This window comes from Taudactylus pleione, unplaced genomic scaffold (assembly GCF_031769625.1).
Source record: "Taudactylus pleione unplaced genomic scaffold, aTauple2 ptg000156l, whole genome shotgun sequence".
Lineage (NCBI taxonomy): Eukaryota > Metazoa > Chordata > Amphibia > Anura > Myobatrachidae > Taudactylus > Taudactylus pleione.
Genome location: NW_028284558.1, coordinates 26,401,490 through 26,424,819, shown reverse-complemented (window position 1 = coordinate 26,424,819; position 23,330 = coordinate 26,401,490). Strand labels below are relative to the sequence as shown.

The 23,330-nt window shown below is 43.8% G+C and overlaps 1 protein-coding gene across 2 annotated transcripts in view; it reads right to left on the bottom strand.

The window, feature by feature from the left end:
- The window catches only part of ACVR2A (activin A receptor type 2A), an 82,171-nt gene that overhangs the window by 4,196 nt on the left and 54,645 nt on the right, over positions 1-23,330 (bottom strand). Inside the window, exons 2-11 of one of the 2 annotated variants that reach the window (XM_088474869.1) lie at positions 22,942-23,149; positions 20,483-20,592; positions 17,945-18,099; positions 14,062-14,085; positions 10,317-10,460; positions 8,124-8,267; positions 7,189-7,334; positions 6,956-7,070; positions 6,137-6,275; positions 56-186 (exon numbers count right to left, since the gene is read on the bottom strand). In XM_088474869.1, coding sequence (XP_088330995.1) covers positions 56-186; positions 6,137-6,275; positions 6,956-7,070; positions 7,189-7,334; positions 8,124-8,267; positions 10,317-10,460; positions 14,062-14,085; positions 17,945-18,099; positions 20,483-20,592; positions 22,942-23,149 — 1,316 coding nt within the window. The remainder of the gene's footprint in view (positions 1-55; positions 187-6,136; positions 6,276-6,955; positions 7,071-7,188; positions 7,335-8,123; positions 8,268-10,316; positions 10,461-14,061; positions 14,086-17,944; positions 18,100-20,482; positions 20,593-22,941; positions 23,150-23,330) is intronic. The other variant, XM_088474870.1, reaches the window with a different exon arrangement.

Genomic DNA, 23,330 nt, shown 5'->3' with positions numbered 1-23,330 from the left:
AAGACAAAAAGCCATTGGATGCAGGTACACAGCCAAGCAGGCCAGGTTTACATACCGCATGTTTCTGCCAACAATCCCTCAAAATGGGTCTTTTCTTTTTATGTACAACCACCTCCTGCATATCTTCGAGAGACGGGTGCTGGCCGACTTCCTCCTCAAAGGGTAACATGTACTCATCCACAGGACCTAAAGAGAAGTGTCAGGAATACAATGATCACCAATACTTATTGTATTGAAGAATAAATCCCACGCCCTATCCCAAATGATAAGAAAAGCATAAAACAGCAAGTAGCCTCATATTCCTGTAGAGCAAACCGCCATTACAGTCCAGGTTTAAGGAGATCCATGCTTGTGCACCAGTGACTTTAGTATCTCAGTCAATTTGATTTAACCATCTGGACTCAAGCATGGATATCCTTAAAACTTGCACTGTAATGGCAGAATTTGGGAAACTATGCTGTAAAGGGCAATGACATACGGTCACGGTGTTATAACAGGATTTTGGTACTTCCCAATAAACCCCTTTCTCTGATTCCATAGGGGACACTGGAGACTATGACAATGGGGTATAGACGTGTGCTAAGTGGGAGCTGACACTAAGTTTAAAAAATGTGACTAGCTCCTCCCCCTCAAAGATCAGTCTTCGGAAACTGTGCCCGAGGAGAGCTGGAAAAAACAAACGGAAGAGGAGGAGGTGAAACGAGTACACATAATCACAATACGGAAGTGTAGAAAGATTGGAATAACCGTAAAATAAAGGAAAACCTTAAACAGTCATAACAGATGATACAACCATGGCAGGAAGGAACAGTGCAGGGTGGGCGTCCAGTGTCCTCTATGGAATCGGAGAGGGATTTATCGGTAAGTACCAAAATCCTGTTTTCTCCTTCATCCACTAGGGGAAACTGGAGACTTCATGACAGAGGGGACGTCCCAGAGCTCCCATCACGGACGGGAGAGCGCTGAGAACCTGCAAAACAGCACGGCCATACTGCGCTGCAGAGGCCGCAAATGTGTCAAATTTGTAAAAACTAATAAAATTATCATGGCCCGACCAAGTGGTCGCATGGCAAAGTAATTCCATGGAAACCCAGCGAGCAGCCGCCCACGAGGCACTCACTGAGCGAGTTGAGTGCGCTGTGATAGAGACCAGAGGCTCCCTTGAAGCAGCCACATAAGCCTAATAGATAGACGAATACAACATGCAAGCGTCTGCTTAGAGGCTGGCCAACCAGGACGGGCAGCGTCATACAAAACAAACAGAGCATCCGTCTTACGTATAGCTGCAGTCCTATCCACATAGATTTAAAGAGCTCGAACATCATCTAAGGATCTTGAAGCCGGTGAATCTTGAGGAAGAACCGGTACAACAAGAGGTTGGTTGATCTGGAAAGCCAAAACTACTTTGGGAAGGAAGTCCATTTTCGTACTTAGTTCCGCCCTATCCAAATGAAAAACCAAGTATGGAGGATGACGGGATAGAGCCCCAAGTTTCGACACCCATCTGGCTGAAGCTAGCGCAAGAAGAAGTACCACCTTCCATGAAAGGTATTTTAGCTCCACAGTCTCCAGAGGTTCGAACCGAGAAGACTGTAAAGAGGAAAGGACCAGACCCAGATCCCATAGAACCGTAGGAGGAACAAAGGGAGTCTGTAAACTGACAACCCCCTGTAAAAGGATCTGAACCTCCGGAATTAAGTCCAGCTTCTTCTGGAAAAATATCGACAGCCGAAATTTGAACCCAGACGCAGACCCGCTGAGAAGTCTGCAGCAGAAATAGTAGGAGCTTGGGCAGTTTGAAAACTATAGGAGACGAACCCCCCGCCGTTCACACCATGAAACGCAGGCTTTCCAAATACGGTGGTAGTGTTTTGAAGTAACTTCTTTTCGAGCTCTAAGCATAGTAGGGATTACCCTGGATGAGATCCCTTTCCGACATAGGATGACCCATTCAACGGCCACGCCGTCAAATGTAGCCACTTTAAGTATGGATAGACTAACGGACCCTGTAGTAAAATATAGTCTCTCAGGAGGTAGGAGCCACGGATCGTCGATCAGTAGATGTTGAAGAATCCGAGGGAGAAGGGGAAAAGGCGGGAACAGATTTTGTCTGGACGCCATGAGGTTGACTTGTGGAAGACCCCACCAGTGAACAAGTTGTTGAAACACCAGGGGATGGAGCGCCCATTCCCTTGGGTGCACGCCCTGTCAGCTGAGGTAATCTGCCTACCAATTGTTGAGGCCTGGTATGAAGATTGCTGAAATCGCTACTGCAAACTTTTCTGCCCAGATGAGGATGCGGCATACTTCTTTCATTGCCGCCAGACTCCTGTCGATTTATGTACGCCACTGCAGTGGCGTTGTCCGACTGAACTCGGACTGCTCGGCCCCGCAACAGGTGATGTGCTAGCTGAAGAGTGTAGAACACTGCCCGGAAATCCAAGACATTTATCGGCAGACTCTCTTCCTGTGAGGTCCAGTGGCCATGGAAGTGGTGTTCCTGAATCACAGCCCCCCCATCCTTTCAGACACGTGTCCTTATTTCAGACTCGTGTCCGTGGTAAGGAGAGACCAATCCCACACTCCGAATCTCTTGCCCTCCAATAGGTGCACTGAGTTCAGCCACCAGAGAAGGGAAATCCAAGTTCTGGGACATAATCTTACGTGTTGGTGAAGGAAAAGATGGGATCCTGACCCCTGGGAGAGGAGGTAGAGTTGAAACAGTCTGGAGTGAAATGTCCATAATGAATCGCCTCGAATGCCGCCACCATCTTTCCCAGAAGTCGGATGCAGACATGCACAGATAGCTGATGATGTCGAAGACCCGTCCTCACCATTCTCCTGAATGGAGTCTGCCTTTTCCTGAGGAAGGAAAACCCGCTGACTGTGTGTCCAGGATCATTCCCAGAAACCAGAGTCTCTGTGTCGTTGCAGATGAGACTTGAGGAAATTCAAGATCTGCCCGTGACTTACGAGAAGTTTGTGAGTCACAGCGATGTTCAGCAATAATTGTTCTCTGGGGCGAGTCTTCAGCAGGAGATAGTCCAGGTAAGGGATAATCGTGATCCCTTGTTGCCAAAGGAGACCCATCTTCATTGCCATGACCTTCGTGAATACCCTGGGGGTGGATGACAAGCCGAAGGATAAGGCCTGAAACTGGAAATGTGAGTTCCGAATGGCGAACCTCAGAAACTGCTGATGAGGTGGTCAGATAGGTATGTAAAGGTAGGCGTCCTTGATATCTAGAGATACCATGAATTTGGCTTCCTCCAGTCCTGAAATAACCGACTGAATTTAAACTTAAATATCCTCAAGTAGGGATTGAGATACTTCAAATTCAGAATAGGTCTGACCGAGCCGTCCGGCTTCAGAACCATAAACAAACTGGAGTAGAAACCCTGCTCGGTCTGAGACTTGGGAACGTGAACCAAAACCCTCACAGACAGAAGTTTGTCTATCGCCTCTTGTATTAAGACACTCCTGTCGCAGGAAACTGGCAAACCGGTGGTGAAAAACCAAGGGGGAGGCGGAAACTGAAAATCGAGCTTGTATCCGTTGGTGATGAGGTCTCGAACCCAAGCGTCCATACAAGATTTCATCCATACTTCTCTGAAGTCCAGAAAACATGCTCTTACCCAGGGGTCCCCCAGGTGAGAGGGAAGCAAGTCATGCACTAGGTTTGTTAGTGCACTTAACCTGGTGTTGAGTAGATGTTGTTGCGGTTCTGCCACATCCTCTGGAACCACGGGAAAGGTCCTCCTCTGAAGCGACCATGGGAACGTCCCAGGGCATGAAAGGACCAAAACAAGGGTCCAGAGTAAGATCTTCTAGGAGGCGGAGCCGCAGATGGAAGATAAGTGGATTTACCCCAGTAGCCTGCGAAAACCCTTTTATCTAGTTCCGCTCCAAATAAGACACTTCCCGTGAAGGGAAGAGCTTCCACAGCTATCTTTGATTCTGCCTCCGCCTGCCATTGTTTAAGCCAAAGCGCTCTGCACACTGAAACCGCCAGAGCTGAAGTTCTGGAGGCAAGTTTTGCAAACTTCTTTGGACGCCTCTCCAAGGTAAGCCGCAGCTTCATCTATATGGTCTGCTAAAGGAATAAGTTCCTCCACCGGTAGCTGGTCTCTCATCCAGTCAGCCAATTGTCTTGCCTAAAGCTCAATAGCTTTGTTAGTCCAGTAGCTTACAATCGTAGGACGCAGTCTCACACCTGCAGCTGTATAAATGGAATTGAGAGTATTCTCTAATCTCCTGTCCGATATCTCCTTCAAAGACGTGGCTCCAGGAACCGGTAACGTAGTCTTCTTAGACAGACGCGAGACCGAAGGATTAACCGTAAGAGTTGTCTCACAAGTTTAAGATGATAACCACCACCGGGACATCTGAAATATTTTATCCGGATGTTCCAAAATTAAATCCCTTGTCCTCCTCCTTTATCTGCAATACCTGGCGGATTGCAGAAATGAACGCCTCTATCCCTTCGGACACAGGCTCAGGCTCCTCCTGGAGCTCTTCAGGCGAATCAGGAGCATATTCGCCCTCTTCTAAAACTGGCATATCCTCCTCTTCTGTGTCGTCCAACTTTAGGACTGAGGGTAACGGCCTCTTTTTTGAGACCTGTGGAGAGGGTCCCGTTGCAGTGTCATGGGAACGAGCCATGGCTTTTGTGATCCCTTTCATCGATTTTGCTAAGGACCGAGCCCATGCCGGTTCCTCTAGAGTAGCTGACCTCGAAGCTTCTCTCTCCTTCCAAGAAGCTTCCAGTTCAGCAGAGATGTGACAACAGATGCAAACTGCGCCGACCAAGACGGCGGATCTGACATCTCTGAAGATTGTTGTTCAGGATCACAATTGTCACACAATAGGGAGTTAGATGACTGCCCCTGTGTAAACTTCTCAGCACACTTTGTGCAGGTAAATGACTTTTGAGAGGCCTTAGAACCCCTTCCAGCCATGGTACATACAGACCCCCACACAAACACAAAAGTGTAGTGGAAAAGGTTAACAGGTAGAGACTGAGATATAGATGACAGGAGAGAAGGGCTTAGATAAGGAGTATCACACTTGCCCTAATAGCGCTCCTAGCAGTGCTAAAAAACGCTAGGCATTGATAACAAGTAACCACTGAAAGTGAAAGTATTTACTTTCTGCCTTAACTGCTTTCCTGACAAGTCTACCCCAACTGTTCACTTACAGGTTTAGGTCAGGCTATCACTCTTCATGTAGCAGCTTTTTCTATTGCAGCAGTTAGTGTCCTCCGTGTCATGGCTGCCAGCACGCTTCAGAGAAGCGCTGAGGCCGCTTGGAGGAAAGAGCAGGACTCCAGAGCTAGGCTCCGCCCCCCCTCTATGGCTCTTAACTTGAAGATGGAAGCGCGGTGTGTGAGGGAGACCTCACACAATGATACCCGCTTGGCTGTCCCGCTACTTAGAGCAGCCATTATGTGAACCTGGCTACCCCGCTAGCTGCCTCCTCTGCCGGTGGCAGTTTGACTAGCAGCGGCATGTGGAACCCCTTTTTAGAGACAGTGGTCTCTGTAGTCGGGGACCCCAGGCGAACTGCGAGTAGTTGCGAGTGGGTCCCCCTGGCAGCTCCAATGATGCAGAAAGGCAGTGGCAGCCGCTGCCTGTCCTCCTCATTCGTAATCTTCATTACTTCAGCGCAGCAGCGCTATTAATAAAGCTAAAACAAAACCCTTAAAAAAGTGTAGAACACTACCAGCTGCCCTTGGGTACAAACGAAGACTGAGCTTGGAGGGGGGTATAGAGGGGGAGGAGCTAGTCACATTTTTTATATTTAAAGTGCCAGGTCCCACTTAGCACACATCTATACAGCACTGTCATGAAGTCTCCAGTGTCCCCTAGTGTATGAAGGAGAAAATATGACAAACTGTATGCTGAAACATACAAACAGAGCAGTTTCATACAAGGCCATCAAGGTACTGAATGCCCAGGTCTGTTTTTAGGGGTCTGGTGGGGGTCCAGGCTAGCTGCAGAGTGGGACAAATATCCCCCTTACAGTGCAAAGCATAGTAATTAATATGGATTTTTTTCAACCACACCACCTGTTCTTGAACACGCCCCCTGAGTACCCGGCCCTGTGGTTGTCTCAAAGGCCTTGGTTTCATACTAACCATCAGATGCTGTGCACCGTGACGCCAGTTCCCAGAGAACCAGGCCTAGCGCATACATGTCTATCCTCAGGAAAGCATCTCTCTGGAAATTGATAGCGCCCTCTAGCACTTCGGGCGCCATGTACCTCCGAGTGCCCACCTGAAACAAAAATCAATGGATGTCAGAGGAATGGGAGATGGAAGTCACATTGGTAAGTAAGGCAAATTGTAACTTAAAATAATCAATGTAATTATATATTATAAACAAGGATCCAAGAGCCAGGGGAAAGCTGCTCAGAGAAACAAATTGGGCCAATATACTGTATACATTCTCATATACTAGCAGCACATGCTCTATTTCATACAGAGCTGAAGAGTGATCCTAGTCTACCCTGTGTCAGGACACAAAGCTGGATGTGCATCAAAGTTGTATTATAGAAATACATATTATATTACATACATAGATCTATATTTTAATAGTACGTCATACAAGTTGGCAATAATTCTAAATGGTGTTCGAGTATACTCCTATGCAACAAATATTTTTGCTTTATTTATTACAATATTTAAACACTGTTGTCTAACAAAACAGTGATGCCTACGGAGGCATGTGGGTTACACTGGCAAAATGTGAATAAATGCCAGCCCAGACCCCCTTTGTGATCCCTTATCAGGAGGAACTTCTATACCATGCTTAACCATCAGACACAGATGAACAAATCCCACCCTCTCTCAGCATTACCGAGCAGGATATATGTGACCAAGCAGCATATCATGACCACTGTCCACACCCAACATCTGCTCAGTCTCTTATCACATGGATGTGAGCCAGACACTTACCTGGCCATGAGTGTCACCGGCAGATTTACCAGCTTCAAACTTTAAAGCCAGGCCAAAGTCTGCTATACATGCCGTCAGGTTGTTTTTCAGGAGTATATTTTTGCTCTTGATGTCCCTTTAAAGAAATGTATATAGATTCAAATGTGGGTCAGTGATTAAGAAAGGACATCTTGCTCAACATGGCACCCGGCAGCTAAGTAAAAGCTGGGGTGCTGAGGTTGGACATGACTTACCTGTGGGCAATTGCAGGTTTATGCCCGTCCTTTAGACCTGGGATATCTTCGTGGAGGTACGCCAGGCCTCTAGCCATTGTTTCAGTAATATGGTAGAGTTCATTCCAAGTAACAACATTTGCCTTGAGAAAGTCTGTAAGTGAACCCTGTGTGGAGGATATAATCACCATTACACAGAAGGTTCAACACACCTGCCCAAGTAGAGCCTGTCCTCAGCCGAAAAACAAATTAAGCAAGTGACAATCTAAGATATAAACTCCTGTAAGTGGATTGGTTGCCTCTATACACAGTAAAGGCAGACATTTTGCTGTAGCCATTCTTGCCTCTGTGAATGTCACTAATTCTAGCATTCTCAGCAGCACATGCCAGAAAAAAAAAAAAGCTGTCTCCACTGTTTGTACATATTGGCAATTTAGGCTGAATTTCACTGTTCCTTTGTGGACTCTGGTCCCGATTCAGAGGCGCTCGCTATTTGTGAGTGCTCGCTCTGAATCAGGAAGGATTTAAAAAAAAAAAAAATCCACCTCCAGGTCGCTCGCATAGCTGTGGGTGACCACCCACAGCTTGTGCGAGCGGCCTGGCGATGGTCGCGATAATCGCGACCATCGGGCTTGCGACGAGACCCTTGTGGTGGGGTCTCGTCCACCGCAAGCCCCAGTGAACTTCCTGCTGTAATAGAGCAGGAAGTTCACTACTGACATCACGTGTGATGTCAGTAGGGCCGCCCACAAACGGCAGGCGTCCCTTCGGGAACGCCTCAGTTTGTGCAGCCACCCCCCGACCCGCCTACAAAACTGGGCGAGCTGTCGATCAACATTGACAGCCGCCCTGTCTTGTAGCGAGCCGCGGAGCGAGTGATTTCTCACTATGGTATGCGCTCGCGAGCGGTTCTGAATCAGGCCCTCTGTCCTAAACCCACAACAGCCACCATTTACCTTATCATGGAACATTGTTATGAGCCATAGATCTGTGTCAAGGTTCGTTCCACGCTTTTCTGCACCAATAAACTGCAGAATATTTTCATGCTTCATGCCCGGCAGGCTGTAAACTTCATATTCGTTTTGCCACGACAATTTGTCCTAAACAAAGAAAAAAAAAAAAAAAAAAAAGGAGAACACAATTACATTTTAGGTCAGCTAATATAACAGTACTGTAAACATACAGCTAGTTCACGTCATACATAAAAACTTTCTGGATTCTCTTTGCAACATTCACAGTCCATTTATTAATTATGGGGAGGGGGACATTTATAGCTTTGTACACGCAGAATAACCTGATACTGGTGATTCAACTAAAGGCCCCCATACATCAGCAATTGATTGCAGCAATTTGCAATCAACTGAAAAGGAGAAAGATTTTTATACACAATCAATTGCAAATTGCCCAATTGCTGCTATCAATTGCTGATGTATGGTGGCCTTAAGCGCGAGTTCCCATAGGAGCCTTGTCCAATAAATCTATGGGATTGTTGTTGATTAGAAACATCACAAACAACTGTAGGACCTTGTGCATAATTTAATCTGAACCAATATGTGTCTGATGTACCAACTACAGGGCCAACATGTTCTTTGTGGGAATGCAGCCCTATCTAAAAACCACAAATATTTTAAATCTATCCGGCTGTGTGTGTTTGTATTTATTTGTCCCTACTTTAGTTTCATCTAGTTCTTACTCACCACTATGGCACCTAGCACTTGGTTGCTTATGCTCTGTTGCTTATCTGGGTGTTATGGTCACTAATGTAGCAATATACATTATCCATGTCCTGGTCCTGTATACTATTGTTCTGTAAGTCGCTTGTCTACAACTTGTTTATGTACTTTGCAAGGCGTTGCTGAACACTTGTGGCGCCATATAAATAAATGATAATGATCATAATTTGTATAGCGCCACCATATTTTGCTTTCAAGAATATGTAATCATTCACTGGCCAATGCGGCTTACAATCTAAATCCTCTAACACTCACAGGGACCATCTTGTCAGCAGTTAATTAACCCTTTGTGGGAGCAGCCAGCAGAAACCTACACAATTTGCCAAGTAATATTTTTACCCATTACCCCAATATCAGACACATACATGTAAAAAGTTAAAAACAGGCAGCCTTACACACACACACACACACACACAAACAGGTTTGCCATTGCGACACTATAGCATAGGCCTGGCCAACAAGTGACTATCAAGGTGTTATGAAACTACAAGTCTCAGCATGCCCTGAAACAGTTTAAGCATTCCCTAATAGCAAAACTGTGGCAGGCCATGCTGGGACTTGTAGTTAAACAACAGCTGGAGAGCCATGGGTTAGCAAGGCCTGCTATATAACACTTAAAGTGCTGTTCTCAAAGACTACATCACAATCAATGTAAAACAAATACACAAATATTTGACCAAGTTTGTATGCACACAAATATCCCCACTCATTGGGCCAGGTCCCAGGTGACTCAGGCGAGCATCTTTCTTTTTCAAAACGTGCGTCTTATTTGTGTAATAAAAACACAGAGAAGCGTCAAAACTACATTGCTAGAGTACACTGATCAATTTGGCGTGCAACATTTGTACATCTGTGCGTGTCGGTGTAAAAAGGGCTCTGATGTGAACAGCCGCAGATTTTTCTCATGCCAAGTTCTGCTTCATCTGCAAACTTGTACGTGTGTAAAACAAATTCCTTATGCGGTTGAAGTTGCAGGCTTTGGTGCACTGTGAAAGGCTTTTTGCTTCATCTGTGCAAAACTTAAAAGAAAAACCCAGTACGCTTCTCCTCTCGGAGCATCCCAGCCGTGCCTGGAGTCTCGCGCCATTTTGCGTACAGACGCCCAGTAATTAAAGACATCTATATTACAGTTTTTGTATCTCAAACAAATTCTTTCAGTAATAATCTCATCTTCCAACTTAGACTAATGCAAACCATACACGATTTTAAACATTAGTTCTATTTCTCTGAAAGTGTCAGAGCAAAGTGTCCTGTTGGGGGTTCTGGTGGGTGGGCAGGAATTACACACGCACTCAGGATACACTGAGAAAACATTTCCTAAAAACCACATTTTTGTGTATTTTGAATGGCGATAACAAGTCTGAGCAATCAGAATGAAGTATTTGGGTAATCAAGTTTAAACATGCCAAGACATACCTGTAAGGGGAATATTTTGACAGCTACAAGTTCGTGTAATAACTGCGCTTTCCACACGCAACCAAACCTTCCTCGAGCTTTCACCTCCAACAACTGCAGAGGTTTTAACCCCAGCAGGGGAGAAGGTGGGGGAGGGCCCGGATCCTGCAAGAGAGAGCACGGTTAATGTCAGGGCCTGTGTTATGGGAACAAGTTAATAAGCTGTCAGTGTCATGCATGCGATACCTAAGGAAATGCATATACCCACATTGTAACCCACTAAGTTAAAATACACTATCTTGCCATAGTTGGGCTGTACAACTGGAATCATTCTTCACCATAATGTTCTGACTTAAGGATGAGAAATGTTGCAGACATGTAGCACATGCAATGTGATATACGTGTGAATTTATGACATTTAAATGAGGACCTTTTGTAGGCTTTTACAGGAAGGAGTAAGACAGCAATGAGGGCAACTCCCCTGGAGCTATATATTATAGGGCTGATGCAGTGTTCAACGCAAGTCACCTGTAATTGCTTCCGCATTGCATGCATGAAACTAAATGCCTGAATGCAGAGTCGCATAGATCTCTGTGGCAGACCCAACCCTATCCATACTCTTTATTTCATACCATCACCAATGGGCACACTTGAAACAACCCAATCCTTAGTGAAAAAGATCAGTATGATAAGAGGTGCAATTACGCATATGCACAATACTGCTTACCCCGCAATTCCATCAAAACGCTCTTTGTGAACACTCCACTACCACCCATTTATAGCCCCTGCAGCAACCAGTGAAGAGGCGACAGAGTTGCGTCTGCACCGCCAGTATTTCTGTACACAGCTGCGGAGCATGCACAGCACAACACCACACAAAGTATGTCGGCACAACAGACTTGCATTCAACTCTGCATTTGCCCCATAACACTTATCAGCCGTAACATTAAAACCACCTGCCTAATATTGTTTAAGTCCCGCTTGTACCACCAAAAAGAGCTCTGTCCCAATGAAGCATGGACTCCCCAAGACCTCTGAGGGTGTACTGTGGTGTCTGGCACCAAGACGCTAGCAACAGATCCTTTCAGTTCGGTTGCTAGGTGGTGCCTCCATGGCTCAGACTTGTTTTGTCCAGCACATCCCATTGATGCCCGATCGGATTAAGATCTGGGGAATTTGGAGGTCAACACCTTGAACTCTTTGGGCTCGATTCAATTTAATGCAATTGAATAGCGGTCGGGGGGGGGGCTTCCGGAGCTATTCAATTCAGCGCGCTGTTAAGGCTTTCTTCACGCACCCCTCCATGGGTGTAAGCAGAAATCCGACAACAGTACTTACGCAATGATGTTTTCTGCAAGAACACAACACCAATGAACAAGGCGCTTCCAAACCTTTATAACATAATATAACGTACAATGAATAAAAAAATTCAGTTGGCTGCAGGTCCAAAAGAACCAACTGTGAAGGTTCTAAAGAGGGCTTATAGACAGCAGGAAAATATATGTAGGACCTGCGCAGTGGGAATTAACACAACGAGGGTGTCTCACATATATGATTTAATAAGAAAAATTCTAAAGCATAAAAATACTGTATTAGCTACAGTACTATTTTAAATATTGTTAAGAAAAGTATTAATAGGCAATATAAAAACAAGAATCATCCGATCCATTGAACATAGAGATGAAAAACGGGGAGAGAAAAATTCAATGTTGGTATTTAAATCAGAAAAATAGTTCAAAGAGAAAAGCAGCAGTCTTGTAAAACAGGGATATTCCTTATTCCAATGTTCAGACGCCCATGAACCATATGTTAAAAAGATGTCATAACACCATCAAGGCAATAGAGTGGATATATAATTCCGTACTTCAATTCGGAGGTATTAAACTGTGGTAATGGGTAGATCCATAACTCCATTAACAGCAAGTGACAGCAACTGGCCGAAAAACTCACAGTTCCTCCATATGAGCCAGGCGCTCCGGTAATGGCAACGGTCTCATTAATACAAGAAGCCGCAATCAAACAATAACTCCAAGTTCCTCCGTCTGATCCCGGAGTCCCGGTAATAGCAGTGAGCAGCCCAGCTGTAACAAGGAGAGATGCCCAGGGGGTAAGCACAGGTAAGTAACTAGTCAGTCTGAGCGTCCTCGGAAACTGTGCTGGGCGGTTCTCCCACCGACAGCTGCAAGCGACTTTCAAAGCCAGGTTAAAGAGACCATCAGGTTCTCCAGCATATAGGATTAGGTAGTGAAGCCTTTAACGTGTTTCGTCACGCTCACATGCAGTTTTCTGCCCCTAGCACGGCGGAAACAGCATTGCGCCGGGCAGTTTACTTGGAGAATGCCCGTTCTCACGACTCAACACCCTATTTAAGACCTAACAGCACGTTGAATTGAATAGCTCCAGGAGCTCCCTCCCAATGCTATTTAATTCGCGTTCAATTGAATCGAGCCCTGTGTCATGTTCCTCAAACAATTACTGAACATTAAGTGTGGCAGGACGCATTATCCTGCTGAAAAAGGCCACTGCCATCACAGAATACAGTTGCCAAAATGGAGCGTACTTGGTCTGCAACAACGCTTAGGTAGCTGGTACGTGTCACAATATTATGCACATGAATGCTAGTACCCATTATTTCCCAGCAGAACATTGCCCACAGCATCACACTGCCTATGCTGGCTTGCCTTCTTCCCACAGTGCATCCCGGTGCCATCTTTTCCACAGGTAAATGACTCTTGCACTCGGCTATTCACATGATGTAAAAGAAAATGTGATTCATCAGACCAAGCCACCTTCTTCCATTGCTCCATGGTCTGATGCTTTATGCCCCATTGTAGACACACTGACGTTGGACAGGGATCAGCATGGACACTCTGACCGGTCTGCAATGCACTGTGTGTTCCGACAACTCTCTATCATAGACATTAACAAGCAATTTACACTAGCTTTTCTGTGGAGTCGGACCAAACGGGCTAGCCTAGGCTACCCACGCACATCGATGGGTCAATGATGTAAGCTGGCGTAAATAACCCTGTCGCCAGTTCACAGGTTGTCCTTCCTTGGACCACTTTGGGTAAGCACTAACACCTCACAAAACCTGCCATTTTGGAGATGCTCTGGGTCAGTCTTCTAGCCATCTCAATTTGGCCCATGTCAAAGTCGATCAGATCCTTACTTTTGCCCATTTTTCCTGCTTCCAACACATCTTTAATAATTGGCTTTTCACTTGCTACCTTATATATCCCTCCCCTTCTCAGGTGCTAGTGTAGCAGGATAATCAACGATTTTCACTTCACCCGTCAGCGATTTTAATGTTATGGCTGATCGGTTTACATGGAACAGCTAGAGGGGAGATGCCCCAAACGGGCCATATTTAAGCTACAATGCATGCCGCAAATGAGAACAAATATTTTTCAAGTTTTAACTATTAAAAACGGATTTAACTATAAAATCCAGTAGACTGTTCTACCCAACACCATACAGTTCTTTAGGTATAAATTAGGGTATATAATAAAAAAAATGTAAACATTCAGAGCATAACATATTTACATTAATCGTTGCAGCTCCTGTATCAGTGAGCGAAGCAATTTATTTAGATATGGTTAGAGAGTTTTGTACTGCTAGTAATGCATTGCAATTTATCCAGCATGGCTGAGTGAGCAAGTGCACAGGCTAGTGTTTGTGTCTGCATGTTATAGTCTGAAGAAACCCACAAAAGTATCATGCATAGCATTTGGTATTACCAATCTGTGGAAACAATTCATCTTACCTCTATCATAATGTGAAAGGCGTGCTTGTGAAGAAAAACACATATGCAAAAGGAATTACTATCTGCACCTCGTTAATAGCTCAGGTAAATTAACATTCCTAGAATTGCATGTGTTGCTATAATCTCCACAGGACTACAAGTCAACAAGTGTGTTAGGCCAATTCTAAACAGGATTAGAAAATTGCAGCTCTGGCCAAGCAGCAATGTAATCACTAACACACGTAGAGCATGGTGCACTTTTACTCTTGTCCACAAGAGGTTGCTATTGTAATAAAAAAAATCACCATACATGATCGGAATAGGACAACAGGAAGAGACATGCATTGCTGAATAAAGCACACAGGTCACTTGTGTGTAATCAAATGAAGTGTGTCATTACTTCCTACCCGTAAGGTACAGAAATATCTAAACTATTTTTTTTAGTAACTAGAAAGCACAAAGTGGATTTATAGGAAATTCAGTGATCAGAGGAAATATAAATCTGTTTACAGGGGCCCATTTTACAAAGTATAAACCATTTGTCTAATGCATGTAGTGACAAAGGTATTACTGGGATCACAACTGTTGAATGAAGAAAAGCCTACCCCAAGTAACTGTATCCCTAGCTGCAGAGACTGAGACAGTCATATCAAAAACAAGCAAATTACTACATAAGTGGCAAGACAAGAGAATGACACTGTCAATGTATCATGGGAGTGTCACAAAAACAGCTATCATCATCATCATCATTGCCGGCACTCCAACAGACAAATATTAATCCACAGATTCCCAATTTTATATTATCCAGCTAAATTATGCAGACAGATTTATTTTTTATTAAGTACCGTAAAGTTATATAATTACTACCAGAAACGTTCCATCCTTAACCAACACGTCCATCAGTGGTCTATCTATGAGGATCGGGCAATGTCCTCCCAGCTCTTGTACAGGTAGAGACCTGTCCCACAACAATGTACTAAATTCTGCCACGTCCTGTATCCAGCAGCTTAATTTTGCAAATGTATTGTGGAAGCTTAAACCAATGTTATTCTGATGTCAATAAAAATTAGAGATTGGTCCATTTCACTATAATCGTTCTAAACCTTTTCAGTAGAGCCCAGTTTCTAATGGTTACCAGTACAAATGGAGTTGGCCATCACAGGGCTTCTGTCTCAGGACTCTAGTTTACAAATGCATAAAGCAAGAGACAAAATGTGTATCTAGGAAATGGACCCAGAAACATCTTTATCTGCTAAGATGAGAAATAACTTATTATTCCCACTACGGCTATCACAGTTTTCAGGAAAACCCACAGTGTATATGCCATCATTACTATACTTTGTCTGTTATACACTGTAGTGAAGACTGTTGTGGCTAGAGGGCGACACTGACTCAGTGGCCGGCCCAGTACTGATACGCTACAGATACGTGGAAAGTACATCTGTGATACAGATTCCACGTGTTCATTTTCCCTGCATAATCACAAACTTTCACCCATAGGAAAGGTCATTCTAGAGGACACATATAGGTAGGAAAACTTGTTTATTCTTAGATCAGTAGCTATGTGGTGTGAACAGATAATGTAGAAAGCAAACAGTAGGGAAGGGACCAACCCTGTCATTTGGGGACAATGCTACACCATGAAGATAAGAGTACCATTCAGTACAGACTTGCATGGTCAGCGCTGGTAAGGACAGCAGGCACCTTGCCTCTGTATAATGTTCATTACACACACAAAAGAGACCATGCCATTTTATTAAATTCAGAGGTCATTTCTGAGCAAACACAGTTTATTCACCCATGTGGCTATAATGCTGGGTACACATGGCCGACATACCGAAAGCTCAATTTAACGGCCGATATATCGTGGGTGCGTCGGCCAGCGTGTACAGACGAAATGTCTGAACGCCATCGTTCAGACATGCTGCACATTGTGCTGTGTGTTTGGGCGGTCAGACGACAGCCCGTACCTTAGCTGCACAGGCTGCCGGGGAGGGGGTGCAACGCGACCCCATCCAGATGGCAGCGATGGTTGTTCAATGTGTATGAACCGTATCTGCAAATATAGCTGCAGATCAGTCGATCTGCAGCTATACACTATGTTGACAATGTGACTGCACATCCCTGCGCAAGCGAAATGCATTCCATTGCACACGAGTTCCAAATGGCCAATAATGTGGCGGTTTCGGCAAACACACTTGGTAGGGAGGTCCATGCATTTGCAGTTCTATGGAAACAAATTATTTTATCAGGATGACAATGCCACCTGTCATGTTCCCAGGGCGACGCTGGACTGATATACAGAAAATTCTGTAACCCGGATGGACTGGCCAGCTCAGAGTCCAGATGTTAACTCCACTGAGAACCTGTGGGACAAATTGGAGCGACGGGTGCGTTATAGGGCGACTCCACCTTCAGTGTCACAGATGGTCACTGTACTTAAGGCGGAATGGCGAAACATACCGCCCGCTGTTGTCCAGGAACTTGTGGACAGTTTGCCAAGAAGGGTGTCTGCAGTAATCGCTGCACGTGGTGGTGGACCTACAAAGTACTGACGTCAATAAAATCTCGTTGATCTCTTTGCTGTCAGTGTCCAATCACTTTTGTCTGCATAGTGTATCTTTTAGGCGAGTACCCAACTTAAGTCCATGCTGAAGAACACAACTGACAGATTTACAAAATAGAATTATTTCTACACTTTCCATTAATTCAAAAAGAAATTAAAATGTTTAATCCCAGGGTAGGCAGTGTCATTCTCCTCCCTAATGCACACTTACCCAAATGACTATAAACTGTGGAAATGCAAACACATTCTACAACAAAACTACAGTTGCTGCAGCCATGGAGGTGGCACAGTGTAACAGAGTAATGTGCAATGAAACACAGGAACTTTTACATTAAGTATCGTCATATCTACAGTGACGAAACAGACTTGTCTATATATCCAATGTGTCATTGTAAAAACCTAAGAGCCTGAATTTAGCAACGTATGTACAGAAAACACGTTATGATAATCAATATTTAATGTCCTAATATTTTAAGATAACAAAGTTCTATATGTATACAGGTTAAATAAAAGACCACCACCTATAACTGATCCAAGACCAGGACCTGGAATCTGAGACAGACCGTTAATATAGTAACTGCAATGAGTTTCCAGAGTTATCTTCCATGCAAGCTTAAGAAAGTAATGTCAATCACCCTACGGTACAACACATTGAATACGACTGTTACAGGTTTCCCAGGACCCTATTCCCCAAGGAGAGAGTTTTATTAAGTACACAGCCTAGAGACATGTGTAGAATAGAGGGTACGGGGCTGACAGAAGGCACAGTGCATTCTGATGGTCAGTATAGGGTGCCACTAGTGGAGCCCTGGTTATTGCATATGGCTTAAGCATCAGGGTTTGTTCTATTTAAGGAACTCTCCTACTCACTCAGCAGTTACTGGTAAGAGTCTGGTATCAGTTGGTGACACTGGTCCTGTTGATATAGACAAGCCTGTGTTGAGCTGAGCAGCTACACTGACTAATGCATGCTGCAAGCATTAGGACAATGAATTCAAGATACTTTATGAAATGTACATGACATATGTATACATCAATATCAGACTGGCTATATCCTAGACCTATATCCTACTGCTGCATGTACCATGACCGTGATAAATGCGTATGTGGCAATTGTTGTTGTTGAAGTAGTTTTAATACACCTCTTCAGGGCAACAATAGTGCCGATAGTATCAAGACTACTCCACATTCTTATCTGACCAACAGTAACAGCTATCTGGGCACTAATCCATACAAATAACTGAATATTTACATAGGAAGAAAACCATATAAGAATACTACTGTACTATAGAAGAATGTGGTGTCACTGAATGCACATGTAACATATGAAGGACTTACCTGTGTGGGAACCAGCACTGGAGGATAAGCAAGCTTATGATGTCTGTACATCCAGAAAGAAAAGAGGATGATTACAGCAAATCCCATGATAGGCACCAGAGAATAAAGTAACGTATTGAATAGAGGCGGCTTCGGTGTAACTGGGTTTGAAGTGGCTGTAAAACAAAGTGAAGAATTCAGCAGAGAGCAAATGGCATCATGACAGGACCATCGCTATTCACCTTACAGAAGGAAAACCTGTGTGCACTGAATACAACTGTTCTGCTGCTGCTTGTTCTGTGGAGCAGGACAGATGATATTACTGGGACCTTTCATTGGCATCTTCTGTAATAAACTGGACCTCTCTGGGATCAGAAAGTTCTGATATAATGAGCCATATCCAATTAGACGCGAAACGTGTTCCCAGGTGCAAACTTATCGCACAAAAATAAATTTCGTGCAATCCTACTGCCAAAGCTTTAGCATGTGCGAATTCTCTTTATACACAAAAACTGGCAAACTGTTTTCACCATCTCAGAGCAGGTGAAAACGTGCAAAATACCTATTTTTGCATAAAAATGTGGGGACTTGTTTCAGAACGCCATTGTACAGCCCCCCTAGTGACAAATTAGGAAAAAAAAATTTTTTAATTAGCTTAATTTTGCCAATAATGACATGTCATTTTTGTGGTGATAATTAAATTAAAAGTAGTGGAAAATGGGTTTCAAGTAGTGGTTCTGCTATTTTGGGGGGCTGTATGGCTGAGACGTGTTTTAAACATTACAGGCGGCTGCATGAGGTGTGTGTTTTTACCAGTTTTTAAAGTGCACTTTTAGGACACAAAAATATACTTGCACCTATTTTCATGTACCCCTAATTTAACTGCATTTACTTTCACCAGAAAAACTTATTTTATCATTTTTTCCACTGTTACACAAATATGCCTATAACAGCCATTAAACACAATTTAAGAACCCCAAGTACTTTTATTAGGTACACTAATATTTCTAAATTGATTTGCCTAGGTCAGTCTTTTTATTATTATTATATATGGGGTACAGACAGATTTCCCCAAATCTTGCTGTGCTTTTTTCTCCACTAACAGTTTCCGTGTGAATGCCACATCACATCTTTTGTAATAGGATAGTGTGAAAAACGGGAGAGCGCATAGACAAAGACGCGACAAGATAACACCAAAACACACAAATTGTGTGAAAACTTCTCAGACGTTAAGTTTTCGCAGATAATTGGATATGGCCCAATAACCGAAAGCTGCATGTCGTTATATGCGAGCGCTGGAGCCCTTCTATACTAATTGGCATACATAAGTAATCGCAAAAAATTAAAAACAAAACCCTCCAATACAGGTTTAACATCAACTTAAGTGAAAAAAAATAACGGTTATACAGAAAGTGAAGAACTGCCAGCTAAGCGTACAATAATATGCCATTCGTTGCTTGCCAATCTCCCATAAACTCAACTCTTTAAAGATCAGGGGTATTTTATATGTGACCAAAGAACATGTCACAGCTTATCTGTTTGTTCATTTCATCAAAACTAATTTGTAAATCTTTAGAAGCCTAATGGAGGGTACACATTAGATGATAGGTCGCCCAATCCGGCGGATCAGGCCGATATATTGCCCACATCGGTAAAATGTGTACCCGGTATGGACGACCCTGCACTCCCCCGTGAGGTCGTTCATCGCATAAACAGATTGAGCAAGCATGCATGCTCAATCTGTCAATTTGATGAACGACCCCATGCTACTAGATGCGGTTCGGTGTAAAACGATCGCACAATATGTTACCCGTCGCATCGTGGGTTGACCAGGTACACTCATCATGTAGTGTGTACCCAGCTTTACACAGAGGTTGCAGCAGAGAACGCAAACAGAAGGCAGAAAACCACATGCGCTATAAGCAGATGATATGTGCTAGCCACTTTTGAATTTGCATATGTATTCAGAATGCAAGTGCAAGAGTTTTTCCCATACAAATTAATCTCTATGGGGTTTATAATGATAGCACTGTAAAATAGCCTGAAAGCTCTGCTAATATGCAAGAATGGGTAACCAACACCTTTTTCCACATATCCTACCATAGCACTAACACAGGAGGAAAAAGTGTGGGGTCCCCTATTAAACTCAAAAACCAGCTCCACATAAGAGCCTCTATGTAAGTAAGTGATGGGGAAGGTATTCCTCAACATTTTTATCATCACACTATGGGGCGATTCAATGCAGTGTGCGATTTTGAAAAGGATCCGGAATTCGTTCCCTGAGCTATTCAATTGGCCCCATTGCGCCCTGTACTGAAGGCGGGAGATGCAGGTTACGACGCCTAATGCCGGGTGTTTTGACAAGAGGCATCGCGACAGCCGGTATTACATACCGATACCCATTATGCATTGTCACTGTGGTTTAAAGTCAATCATTACAACTTGTCCTATCTAGTTGTATGGAGCTCTAGTCATATCGCTGTGAGCCTCTGGCAACAAGGTACCTGTTAATACTCTTATATAAGTTAGTTTAAAGCAGGATAGGATGGTATAACTTACGATGTGTAGTCTCCGTTTCCGGGAAGTGGAAGAATCGCTCATTGCAAACATTGCCTTCACAGCAACAGAAAAACACATCTGGATTCTCCTTCCTTTCTGTACAGTAATTCCTGAATGTAACAATAAGGAAAAAATAAAATTTTTACCATCTAATGGTTTAAAATATGCAGATATACAATTCCTTAGTATTTCTCAATTCTTATCTCAATACAGTTCCGCTAAAGGGTTACAATTTAGCATCTCCAAAAGGAGCTTTCTATCATGTAAGGAGGCGTTAAGTGGGGGATCCTTGTTGTCTTTTGGAAGATATTGGAATGCAAAGAATGGAAGACTAACTCCACCTAATATGCAGAGGAGAAGCTTTATACATGTGCAGTGTGTAGGCTTATAAAGGGGGAACACATTTTAAATTACTTTAAAAACTAAGGGCCGAATTCAATACAGTGCGATGTTGAATAGCCGCGGGAGGGAGCTCCCGAAGCTATTCAATACATCGCGCTGTTTGGGCAGCTAAAGGATTTCCTCTCACACATCCCTGGGGATGCGAGGAGAAATCCGACAAGAGTGGCGGGCGCGCAGCTGTTTGCCAGCTTAGCGCTGCGCTAACAACCGTTCGCCCAGCACTTTGGTGACAGAATGCTGGTTACCACGCCTTAACACCCAGGTTAAGTCACGGTAACCGGCATTCTCAGACTTAACTCATTCAAGACAGCGCGTTGAATTGAATAGCTGCGGGATCTCCCTCCTACGGCTATTCAACATCGCACTGAATTGAATTTGGCACTAAGTATGGTGATCCAGAATGGGATTGAAATGCCGGCGGCCAGTTCAAATCCCGACAGCGGATGCCCAATAGGATCAAGATCCCGACAGGGGCAGGTAAGTACACTAACCTCCCCCACCCCCCAACCCTCCCTTAGTTGTGCCTAACCCTCAACTCCCCCGTTAGTGCCTAACCCACCCCCGGGGGTGCCTAACACCCCCCCCACACCTTACCGCTCCCTAAACCTAACGATACCAGGGGGGGTGCCTAACCCCAACCTCTCCCTGGGGGTGCCTAGCCCTAAACCTGCCCCCTAGGGTGTCTAACCCTAATCCCCCCCCCTTCGAAAAAAAAAAAAACCTATCCCTAACCCCACTAGACTCCCTAATCCTAATCCAGTGATCCAGCTATCGATCAGTCAACTCCCAGAGCAACTTCAAGTTGCATAGTGACATTATCCAGTCGGCATGCAAGAGGCGAGATGCACATAAAGAATGGATGACAGATTCATCACTAGCAGCAATTTTCACCCAGATTTTATATATAACATGTTGTGATTATGTTTTGGATCATAAGATATTAGGCAACATGTGTTTGTTAAATGCGTTTCTTTTAATCACCATCATGGCTACCAGCGAATGACCTTTGATGTGAACTGTCCAGCTGCAGGGTTAATCATGTCTGAGAAGATGCCATGTGAGGGGGAGGCTGGCAGATTTATGTATAGCTCATTAGGACTTCCAGTAAATGATCCAACAGGCAGATAATGGCAACATTTGTGCTTGCCCTTCTCACAAACATGAAGTTGGCCTGGTGAGTGTCACCACTCCAGAGACAGCATGCTCTGGACATAGGGCCATAAAACCTAATGAGCATCTGCACAAACATGTGAGGCAGCATAAGGGGGCTGTGTGACAGGCCAGACAGACCTAAAATACCACGTAGAACATGTACAATTCATGGGAGCCAATCTGACATTGGGAATAGCTAAATTTTCTTGCGTCTCCCTGCAAACAGATTCATGTAAATGAGATGGTTCTGTTCATTTTTGTATTTTGTTTAAAATTTGTAGAAAATTATTTGCTTTAGACTACCTTTGTATGTTATTCTTAATTTTTTTGTATATATTTTAAAACAATGTGAGTATAAGTCTCATATTAAACTTCATTTAATAAGATTGGTCTCTGATCTCATCAGATTCATGTTGCCTTTGGATTCGGCAAATCCAAGCTACATGTAATCTGTACTACAGGTTATTATTTGGGTAATTACAAATGGGACTTATTTGTAGTTGTAGAGAGAACTTGAGACTTTCTATTTGGAATGAGTGGCTCCTTAAAAACTCTGAAGTGGTGGTAGACAACCTAATAGTGAGTGGGAGATATAATAGGGAAGGAAAACATTTCTGTAGCGAGACCAGTTGCTTTTTTTGTCTGTGTCAGACCCACTTCACTCAAGCTCAAGTGAGTGTTGAACTTGATAAAGTAACGGATAGCAGTCAGAGATTGGAGTATCTTGGAATTATGTCTGTGACAGCCTATTCATAGTAGCTTCCAATTAACGGATTCTCAGGTATATTGGGCAGACTTAAAACGCAGACCATTTCCTACTGCAGCTTTCCTGGTAAAAGACTAAACTATTTAGGCAGATATAACAAAATCTTCTCAGTAGTACTGGTAACACAAGTTATTATTACCTGTCATAACAATTTATATCATCCAGCCAACAGCCTTGCTTAAGAATTTCTACGGAACCAGAGGTGTTCTTCCATGTGGCAAAGCAATGTCTCCTCTTGTCATTGTCTCCCTGGCAGCGTTCAATGCCACTATGATTTGTTTTGTCCTTTTCCCAGCTGGCATTATAGAAGATACATTCCTGGGTCTCCGACCTCCCCAGTATGGCTCCTGTAAGTGACAGACCACAGACTATATATATTAAAACTGTAACGTACACTCACACATATACAAGATTGCATGTTAAAATCTGATTAACTCTCACTGGGGGCGATTCAAGTGTTTGTAATCGCACCCTGCTTCATCTAAATATCGGGTGCGATATTCAATGTTTTTGGGTGCCCATGCTGCG